This window comes from Cryptotermes secundus, unplaced genomic scaffold (assembly GCF_002891405.2).
Source record: "Cryptotermes secundus unplaced genomic scaffold, Csec_1.0 scaffold2387, whole genome shotgun sequence".
Classification (NCBI taxonomy): Eukaryota; Metazoa; Arthropoda; class Insecta; order Blattodea; family Kalotermitidae; genus Cryptotermes; species Cryptotermes secundus.
The window spans coordinates 358,470-370,264 of record NW_019731616.1 but is presented as its reverse complement, the minus strand read 5'-3'; the positions used below and the strand labels follow the sequence as shown (position 1 = coordinate 370,264).

Here is an 11,795-nt window from a genome sequence, read left to right as displayed (position 1 = left end):
TTATAACACAGAAAAAAGGAACACAAACACAATATAAAAATACCACATATACAAAATCAGTAAAAATAACATAAACATGAATGACAAACACTGATACACATAATTCAGTATTCAGAACACTGCAGGAAATGAACGCCAGTTAGAAACACACATACCTTACCTCCTATATTAAAACAGAACCAACTACACAAAACGTTCAGAACAGCTACAACAGCAGTAAAGAAAAACCAACACACCAACAAAATATAACTAGCATTATAACTGTAGTAATTGAACAACAGAACATAATATAAAATATTCACTTCATAAGCAAAACACCAATATAACTCTTTTATTACATATTACAAATACACCAAACCCCCCAGTGCATACAAAAAAATAATTACAAGTTTGTGTTGACTTTTTTTAAGTGATATTATGTTCTGGGGGGGTTTAAGGTAGTGCATTGGTTAAGGTACAGCAAACACTGAACCTTTACCTTATCAAGCTGCTCTTTTGTGTGTGCTGCTGAGAGACAGAATCGAATGCGTCCCTCCATGAGAGGCGTTGCTGGAAAACCTACTCCTACAGTTGCAATATTCCTTGTTCGTAAAGTTCGAACAACAGCCCTGCAAAAACAACATATACACAAGTGAGTGTCTAACATAAACAGATGACTTGCACTCATCTGCAAATTATTGGCTGAATAAACCTGTAGAGCAAAATAAATTCTACAGAATTATGAAATACAGAAAGAGATCAAATTACATTCCTAACTCACTGACTCACTCCATTAAGCAGAGTCCTTACTGAGAGCTTAATGGCTGCTCAGTTAGTGAAGAGATTCTCTGCATTTGTTGAACCCAGAGGCTTATTACAGAGCATACCCCATGTCTCAATGAAATAAATTTATTCCACACCATCCTAACACCTTTCTGACATTCCATTTGCAGCTCCTTTAGCTATAGTTATCAACTAAATCTTCATAGAATAGGCAACAACTTCTTATCCAATTTAAGTTACACATTTTTGAAGAGTGTTATGTTCTGGGATTTGATGCTGTGAAGTCTGGTAGGAATTACTGGCATTTCAGAACACATTGCCTCAAGATCAAATAGTAATTCAGGCAAGCAACAAGCACCTCTGCTTCCCTGAACAGAAGGATGTACAGACCCCAGAGCTGGTATGGATCTAATCAACAACAAAAATATTTCTTCCCCTGCAAGGAATGAAACTCCAATTGCAGAAAACAATAAGATATATAAGCCAAAGGACTTTCACCAGGTACATACCCAATCTTGGAGAACATGTAGACTAGAAAAGGAACAACTGGTGAGTCATCATTCCCATATAATATGACGCCCATCTGTTTCAGTCTCTGTCGGAAGTATCTTGTGTTTCGAGCCAGCTGCATAATGCGTTTCTTACCTAATCATAAAATATATTACGAGGATAATTATAATACTGTAATGGAAAGAAAAGTAAAATTCTTCAAACTTCAAGCCATTTAAACCCAAAAGTGTCAGAACTGATTAGAATGACTACAAAAACAGTGCATCAGTCAATCCAATGTATATTTCAGGTAAAATGTCATCTAATGACATAGACAAAAAAAAGTTAACACTAACCAGAAATGTACCTTCATTCCTGAACTCAAATTTAGTAAGTAAAAAAAGAAAAGTAAAGCTATCCATGTATCAGGCCGTGGAGGCCTAAAGGGTTGTGAGAGGTCGAGGCTCCAACAGTTTCTACACAGTCGGCTCACAGATGGCGGTAAGGTTGTCAGCCTTACGCGCCGGCCACCCTTTGGCCCCAGGAACATTCCTGGTACTAATTTCTGTTAGAGCCTGAGCCGACCCCAGGGCCATAGTGTGGCTGGAAGGATCAGGAAAATTGAAAAAGAAAATCCACCTCATTGGGATTCTATCCTACGACCTTCCGGCTTGTAGCATAGTGCCTCAACCAACTCTTCTACTGCTTAAAAAAATGTTAATTCAAGTCAAAATCTTCCTCCTTCAAAAAACAAGGACATTTAATATGTAAGCCTAGAGGTGATGTTTACATCTTACAACTAGTAACTTGCATGATTAATCAGTCCAGTGAAGAGAAGAATTCTCTCATTACAGATTACAAAATGGGGCATCCTAACTGTCAAGCAGAAGAACCAACCACTACACTGTGACACTGAAGTATCATACTGATATAGAGTGTGGTGTTCTGCACTGGAGGTGAATACCAACATTCTGCAGGAATATGCTGCCTCCATCATAAGAGATGATGTCACTTTGACTATGAAACACTGGTATCCACCCTGATTACTCCATGTCACATCACAGAAGACTAATCTGAATATTCACTGGTGATAAATCATGGACCTTTATACACCTATAGTATACCTACTGGTCTAAATTCTCACTGTGAACTCTAGTGACATAAATCAATCAATCTATTTGTTCCAAGAATCCATATTTGGTGATACAACCTCTCGATACAGAACAAGTCAGTAACTACATATTATAGACAGTGTCACGTAACTTCGAACAAGGCCCCGCATTCCTAGTCAAATCCCGCGCATAGCTTGTGGTGGGAGGAGTTTCTTAACACTTATTCTTCCACTGGCTGCCTGTCACTTCTCACACCCTCCACCCCCTTGTCTGAAATTTTTCTTCAGCGCATTCAAGGTTACTCTTGGCCTTGTTTGAAGTTACGTGACACTTGCTACATATCGTGCGAGTCGACTATACTATAAAACTTAAAATACCTACAGATTTCATACAAATCAATCCTACAATACCACATCCCATTTGCAGCAATGCAATTACCAAGAGAAACCCTACATACAAAATTTTTTATAGATTAAGTGAGGACAAGATATTTGTCATAACACAAAACCATAACACACTCACTTAAGAATTAAAGGGACATAAATTCTTCAACAGAATAAATGGAATGTTTCAACATAAAGGATTTTAAGTCCCTCTTAAAAAAAGTCCAAATTTTTCTTTAATTTTATATGCTCAGGGACCTTATTATATAAGGTGATCATGCTTTTTTTAAAAAGAATAGAAGTCCTTGCCATTTCTTGGATCTTAATGATTTGTAATGCTCTAGATACATAACTGGCAGTGTAAATAAAGAACACATCACACTGTATACACACCCTCAAGAGTGCCGTCTTCGCCCATAATTATTTTCATAGATGTGATAATCTGTTGGGCAATAGGAGGAGACATGGCTGATGCATAGCAGGCAGCATGGCTATTTACACGAAGATAATTAATAAGATGCTAGAACAGAACACAAACCAGATCATGCATCACTTGATACCAAATACTTCAAAACAATACTCTTATTAATTTAACTGCATACTATGTTAAGCATATCATTTATAACATAACATTACAATGTTGAAAATGGGACAATGCAAGAGTGGCTGGAATACATACTTGTTTGGTTTATGTTTCTCTTGGACTGTGTGACTAGTTCACATAACATTTTGGTAGTGTTACAGTTCATCCTGAAGATGGGTGCTACAGTGCCATTTGGGGCCATGACACATACTTACTAATTAACCTTTTGCTATCCTCTGTCAGAAGATCTCAGTCACAATTTGCATATTCAATTCCACTATTAGAAACCTTCTGGCACCAACTTACAAATTTACTGTCACATTATGACCGCATGCTGTTATATGTCTGTTCAATATAATCTTTGACACTGTTCTTAGTAGTGTGCATATTAATCACCAGATGACAACAATCTATATGAAAGAGTTTAATTAACCCTCAGATATATCTCAAAGTTCCCCCCGCCAAGATTCTTGGTCTTGTGACTTCTATTCAAAACGTTTCCCCATCAAAATTCTGTGTGGATTCTATCTTTTATTCTTACCTGAATACACACAGCCAATTTCCCTCACTGCAAGACCTAGTGAAAAGGTCTAGCTTTCTGTAACAGATCCTAGAGTAGATAACCTTGGCTTTACCCAGAAAATGCTACAAAATCTGCCTAGTGATAAGGATAAGCTTTACTTAATGGACCTCACAGAATAGGTACACATTCATTTAGCCTGAAGCCTCAAACACATGCTATATGTTTTTGATCCAGTAGACAGTGAGCAAAGAAAATATGTCCATGTCAGTTGAACCTCAAAATTCAAACTTCAGGAGTGAGGTGAGACAGAGTCCATTTGGTACTGCAGCCACACATGGGTCTACCATACCAGCCCCTGATGACAGACGAGTATGGAACACATGGAATCATAGATTGCAGGGCAAAACCAAAGTGCACTGGGGAAACGCTACCCCAGGGCCTCTCTGTCTCCTAACATACCTTAGACCCAGCTATATATCCGCCTGCTGAGGCAAAGCTTTTGGTGAAGGTCCCCATGAGAATGTCCACATCTTTTGGATCACAGCCATGATAATCCAGCACACCTCTGCCATTCTCGCCCATAGCTCCAATGCTGTGGGCCTCATCCAGGTAGAGATATGCCTGTAACAATGGTATCTGTTTAGTGTGCTCCAATTTTGAATGGCAATATTTTATATTACTTTCTCTGGAGTTTTACTGCCAGCTGTTTTAACAAACTGTATTAGCAACTTCATTTAAGAATATCGTATAAAATAAAACATTCATTTTAATCAAACCTCAGCTGTGTCCACAAATTCCTGTAAAACTCACCAATACAACGTTTCACGAAACTCTGTTTGGCAGCACTCAAATCATTACACGTAGACACAGATTAACAATGTAATAACCATAATTTTGCAACATTTAGTTGGAAACGTGCACATAAACGGCAAGATACAAGATTAGTACCTTGTACTTCTTCTTGAGACGTATAATGTCTGGCAAGCGCACTACTGATCCTTCCATACTATACACTCCCTCCACTACGATAAGAATCTTCTTCCATGGTCTGCGAGTGCGTGGTTGTCCATACACCACGGCTTCTCGTAGCAACTTCTCCAGGCTACTGACATCTGCAAAACACAATCATCATAAAGAATACTATCTTCTGCGATATAACGTCATGAAGTCCGTTGAAAGTCAACCGACATTTTGGAGGAACAGATCACCTCCCTCTCCACAGTCGAATAAGCTGCCCAAGGCACCAGCATGAGCAGGTGGCAGAGTCTGCCATAACAACTGCTGTGAGAACCTCAAAAGTCCAATACAATTATTATGTTTAGTATTTAAAGTTGACTAGCTGTACTGGTTATTCCTGACCATTTAACAAATCAAAACCAAAACTTAAAAACTAAATTAAACTGAAATTTTGACAGCAGCAAAATTAAACTAAACAAATTCTGATAGAATTTGTTTCCCACTGGATCCAGTGACTCTCAAATTACACAGTATCGTCTGATCCACTACAGACACAGTGGTTATTCTGGTATGACTTGTGTCCACAGCCTTGTTTATGGAAATGGGAAAGCACCATTGACACTGAGGTAGGAGAGTTTTTCACTCCCCACGATATTTAATGGGTGCTTTATGGGTACAGACCCCACTGAAACATCTGGGTCAATTGGAAAAGAAAACATAACTAATAATTTAATTATAATGTAAACAAAGGGAATAATATTTATGCAAAAACCAAACTTAATTAATCCATGTAATAAATTGTTGTCTTTTCCAATACTCTTTCCAAAGGACACCTTGCAGAAAGTCCATATGCTACATATGCAAGACACTTTATGAATGAAAACAATATGCACTTACCTGCCTCTTTCTGGACTTGGCTTGCTTCAAGTCTCAGCATGGAAGCAATATATTCAAGCAAAACTATGGTAACCACTTAGGCCGTGCCATAGCTCAAGCGGTTAGTCGCTGACTTCCCACCGTGGCAGCCCGAGTTCGATCCCGGGTGTGGTCAAGTGGGATTTGTGGTGGACAAAGTGGCGATGGGGAGGGTTTTCTCTGAATACTTCAGTTTCCCCTGACAATCTTCATTCCACCAAATTCTCCGTCATCACCATCACCTGGGGCAGGCTACAATAGGCCAATCGGTGGCCGCCATGCCGAGTGGACCCAGTTGGACTCCACCCCGCACTAAGCAAATTAAAAAAAGAAAATGGTAACCACTTACCAGATTACAGTGTCATAACCCAGATGGCCACAGTATTCACCTCCCCTGCAATGAAAATCTCAAACCTCATATGTATACAAGTCTATCACACATTAACATATACATACTGTTGTGCCTGAAAACCTTTATAGTAGCCCCAGAAAGCCGCAATCCGAGTATAAGAGATGCGTGGTTCTTCTCATCGCTTAACACAAGGCAACCTGGAGAGACTAGACTTGGCAGGTTCAAAGCATTTGTAGCGAATCCCATCCCAAATACAATGGCATCTTCAGTTCCCACGAACCGCGCTGTCGTTCTCTCCAGCTCCAACACCAATGGGTGTGTTCCTACAACAAGAACATCCAACAAATGACCAAAACTGATACTGCTGATTTGTAATCTTTGAAACAAAAGTTGGGAGGGTGAGGGTTAGTGTAGTGGCAATGCTGTAGACTTGTACACTAGAACTGCAGTTCAAATTTTGGCCAGGAAGCCAGATATCCGGAAGTATTTCTTCAGTACCCCAATTAGGCCATGATAACCTCCATCCAAATAACTTCCAATTAATCATTTACTAATCCTCCCATTCATAGATATATACTGACAGCATCATAATATAAACCACAGAAATAATAACTAGGATTTCATGTTCTCACATCAGTGGTTATGAAGAGTTCTGCCTTCTGGGATACAACATGTAGTCCATTAAAAGTTAACCTATATTTTGGAAGAACATTTACCTATATCTTCAGCTGCTAACTGCTTCAAGCTGGTTTCTTGTGAATATTCTTCAACCCTGAAGATGGAGATAGCATATTCCTCCAAAACATCAGCTGACTTTCAATGGACTAAATGGCGTTATGTCCCAGAAGATAGAACTCTCCAGAAAATGAATATGTTGGGAGGGCATCTTCATGTTGCTTAGTGCACCAATAAGGAAGGGGGGCACATGGTAGCATAGTTGATTGAGGCACTATGCTACAAGCCGGAAGGTCGGAGGATTGAATCCCGATGAAGTCACTGGATTTTTTTCAAATTGACCTAATCCTTCCAGCCGCACTATGGCCCAGGGGTCGACTCAGCCTCTAACAGAAATGAGTACCAGGAATATTCTTGGAATGTTCTTAGGGGTAGAGGGCCTGCCGGCACGTAAGGCTGACAACCTCACCGCCATCTATGAGCCGACTGTCTAGAAAATGTGGGGACCTAAACATCTCACAAGCCTATGGGTCTCCGCGGCCTGTTACAGAAATACCTTTACTTTATCAATAAGGAAGTGGCACTACACTGACTCAGATACAAAGACACATCAGTGACTCATAGTCATTCCTCAGGTTAGCCCTAATGTTGGAACACAGCACATCTCTGAAACTGATTGTTATCTCAACTGTGACATCACTGATAGCCCATGAAGGTTTCAGATCTTCTATGCTAAAAATGATGTCTACATATCCAACTCACCAAGCTCCTGAACAGGGCTGCACATAGCGCAACCATACGTCTTGATTGCTTCGGCTGCAGCCTCTGCACAAGGCCCTGTTGCTTCAGCAAACCCCAAGTAATTGTATGAACCGAGGTTCAGACATTTTGTATAAGTCCCAGTATACCTGCATAACAGCCACACAATCAAACCATTAGATTCATGAAACCATCTTGAACACATTCAATGCTGTTAACTCAATGAACTAGAATCCTCTACACCTTTTGGGAGTCCAGGATTTGACTACTGGCCAGAAATCAGCAAGCCTTATTTTTCATGGCTGTCCCCACATCAAAAACAAACTCCATGGTTTTAGTCCACAAGCGAACTATACTGACCGAGCGACCGCTGCTTGTCGGCAAATGGCCTCTGTGGTCTAGTGGTCTTATGGAGAGGAGTACGGATAGCTCAGTTGGTATACCGAAGGGCTACGGGCTGGACGGCCCGGGTTCAGTTCCAGGTACTATACGATTATTATCTTCTCCATAGTGTACAGACAAACTCTGGGGCCCACCCAGCCTCATATCAAATGGGCACCTGAGGCTCTTTCCCCTGGGGAGGGGGGGAGGTTAAAGAGGCAGGGGTGTGAACCTGACCACTCACCTCCAGCTAGTGCCAAGGTCAAGAAAAGTGGAGCTATACCACCACTTCCCCATATGTCTTCATGGCATAGTGCTTAACTAATTGAGCACAGGGATAAGTTTTTATTCTTAAGGAAAAAAGTTTCCAATCCAACACAGTTACTGAAATACAGAAAAACATGAAGGGTAGCATGCAAAGTGGAACCCTTCCTTTTTACCATGGTATGGTACATGACAATGTACAGACACATCGACTTAGGTTATTTGTATGTCTCTAAAACGTTAAATGCTGAAAGTATGTAACAGTTCATATATTTGTGCAATATGTTCCCTGAAAGAGACATTAAAATGAATGTCACGCAGTCAAGAACACACCTGGGCTAACAAAGTGTAAATACCAAGCACTTAACCCTGTCCATCTAAAAAATTCCAGATCTCAAACATTTCTATACACACAGTTTGCAAGGCCCATCACCATGCAGGCATAAAACACACTGTTTCAAAAATCATTTCCTTTTTGAAAAGAAAGGAAGCTAATGTAACTATATAGCTGAACTATGAAGCTCAAAGAGAAATTATATACAAAAAACACATCTATATTTTTCTAACTGCTCTAAGGAGTAGTTCAATTGGTATAATGACTGGCTAATGGTTGAAAAACCGAGGGGGTCAGAGTTCAAGTCCTGTTAGGGGCAAGAATTTTCTCTTCTTCACACTGTCCAGCTACAGACTGGACTGAGGGGTCAGAGTTCGAGTGCCAGTAGGGGCAAGAATTTTCTCTTCTTCACACTGTCCAGCTACGGACTGAACCAAGGGATCGGAATTCAAGTCCCGGTAGGGGCAAGAATTTTCTCTTCTCCACACTGTCCAGCTACGAACTGGACGACTGCGGGGTCGGAGTTCAAGTCCTGGTAGGGGGCAAGAATTTTCTCTTCTCTGCGTCCTCCAGACTGGTTCTGGGACCCACCCAGCCTCCTATCCAATGGGTACAAGAGGATCTTTCTCTGGGGGTAAGGTGGATGGGGCATGAAGCTGACCACTCACCTGAAACTAGTGCCGAGGTCAAGAAACTGTGGATATATACATCCACTTGCCTATATGTCTTCTTGGCATAGGGTTTAATTAGTTAAGCACAGCAAAAAATTTACCTTAGCTTTACATAAGGTAATATTTTTACAAGAATATGGTACTATACTTTTTACAGCAAACCATAAAAACACTCTGAGTGCCTAGGAATCGGTACTTATTGTATGCACAATCCTGTTTCCTGACGTTTGCAAATTAAATCGACACTTAGCTGTGAGAAGAACTGAAATGCAGCTACTGGATCCACCCAGATGCTGTCGCAGTGCTGCAATCACCATTTACGGTGTGAACACGCTGTATATATAGTCAGTGTCTAGACAGTGATCTTTGTATCTTTGTTTCAGATTTCTTGCCTTCAAAAAATAAACCTATGACAGTGCTGATACCAGAACATTTTACAAAGATGAAAGTTACCATAAATGTCTGATTAAAACCTGAGGTTAAACAATGGTCCATAATGGAACTGTAGCTACATATTTGATTCTGATGACACCAAAGAAGTGGAACCATCATTTAATGTTCCTCAGTGTAAGGGTTTCCCTCATTTAGTGTTCAATTTCATTGCTCCCAAGTCAATATCTGTGTTGAATGACTTCCATTTCAGATTTTCTTCAATGAAGTTCTCAAATTTACTGCTGTCCTTACAGGGATAGCTTTACGTTACACATAACTGATTTGAACTTTAGCTTGGCTGTAGCATAGAAATTATGAAGTGGTATCACAGGTTGCAATCAGAACATTTGCGGTGTGCATAAGTGCTGCACAGAAATTTCAAACTAAAATATTCAAACTTTTCAGCTTCATCTGCAGTACTACAGGGTGTACCATCCTAAAAGCATCACAGTCCACACCATAAAGTTAAGTGTGCAGGCTTAGATGAAAACCAATATTGCCACTTCTGTGCTGTGTGTTCTGAAAGATTTACTTTGCCAGTGGTCTGCGTTCACTTCATCATATCAAGGCACAATGGCTAAAATAAAAACATACCACAGCGTGGGTTCGACATTTCTTGTCACTGCTCTTTCAATCGAGAATTCAACTGAACAGCCATGCCTGAAGAAATACATCCACCAGGATATAATGGACGTTTTCATAAGGAACTCATCATCAGCCAAAAATAATACTTAATATTTTATGACAATAAATTAACATAAAGTGAAAATGCAAACAGATTAAATCCTGAAAATGTGTGGCACAATTCTCTCTTGAATCTTCCATCCTCCCCTTTCCACACAAGACACCTTAAGATAATTAAATAACTCTGCAAAAATGGATCCCATGGAATCAACACTGCTGCTCGTAATATGACTGTCATGTGATTCTAATGAAGTTCCATCCACAAACATTGCTTACAATGTATTTCCTTAACATCATCTTAATGATGTCCTCCAATCTGATCCTCAGCATTCCATGTGGCTGTTTCCAAAGATATTAAAACTTTGTACTCATTTCTTAGCTCCATTTCTGAGGTACATGTCCACTCCATCTTAACCTCCTTGTTTTCATTAATGTATGAATACTGAATGATCTGTTTTACATTGGGAATATTTTGATCCAGGAGAGTGATAATAACTCAAAAATGTATATAATTACATAAGGATGATCCTCATAATTTGAACTGTTTACCTAGTACTGTCAGGGTGACTGATCAACAAGGATGATGTAGCAATCCCCATGGGAGAAATGAGAAATTAATATAAAAGTTCAGAGAGAAAACCTCAATACAGACTTTGGCATAGATGGGTGGTAATATTAACAATTTTCAGTCTGAACCCAGACTAAGTCTGCCTTTTTAAACTGACTGTTCCATTGCTAACCCAGGCTCAATTCAGCCTTTTTTCTTTTCTGCACTGTAATCCTACATGACTGAACCTAGCTTTTTACATCTTTCATCATAATCCTACACCAGAGCTAATTCAGGCTGATTCTGGTGATTATATCTGACTAGTTGGAAATTTAAAATGGCATTACAGTTGGAAAAGAATTAAAGTTGGTGGGACCACACAGGGTTAAAAGAAATTTACCAAAAGAAGTGTAAACTTTTACTTAGAAAACTATGTTGTGAGATGTGAACTGAATTGATTCAGCTCATTGTGGGTCTTAACGGCAAGCTCTGTGCATAGTGTAATGACACTTTTGGGTCTGCAAGAACAGAGATTGTCTCAAGAAGCTGAATGATTAAGAACTGCTCAAGGAATACCTTCCGCCAGAAGTTAGTGAAATGTAACAGCAGAACACTACGTATGCAAATAAATCCATATGTAACATTTCCCACTAGAATTTCACGTGGCACAATCTCCACGGAATAGGAGCATTTGACATCATGTATAACTAGCTGCAATAATCATTCATTTATTATAAAACTTATCTCTAATGAAAAAGGTTCACCAGTTTCATCCAAACTGTCATAACCAAGTTGCACAATTACTATGTAATGTGCAACTTGATTGATATGTGAAGAAAGCAGTCTTCTGGGATTTGGCACCGTGTATAAGTGGTGTTAACCGACGTTTCGGAGGAACGTATCGCCTCCATCTTCAGGGTAGAAGAAAATATAAGAATTCTGCAAGCGAAGAGACCGTGAGAACCGGTAGAA

General features: G+C 39.7%; 1 protein-coding gene across 3 annotated transcripts in view; it reads right to left on the bottom strand.

Annotated features, from left to right (window-relative positions):
• Positions 1-478: 478 nt before the first annotated feature.
• LOC111867329 (serine palmitoyltransferase 2) overlaps positions 479-11,795 on the bottom strand; it is a gene marked incomplete at its 3' end in the record, with an annotated part of 39,377 nt that continues 28,060 nt past the window's right edge. For all 3 annotated transcript variants that reach the window (XM_023857084.2, XM_023857085.2, XM_033752641.1), the window contains 7 exon segments: positions 479-608; positions 1,272-1,407; positions 3,140-3,266; positions 4,312-4,473; positions 4,801-4,964; positions 6,181-6,399; positions 7,514-7,659. In XM_023857084.2, coding sequence (XP_023712852.2) covers positions 479-608; positions 1,272-1,407; positions 3,140-3,266; positions 4,312-4,473; positions 4,801-4,964; positions 6,181-6,399; positions 7,514-7,659 — 1,084 coding nt within the window.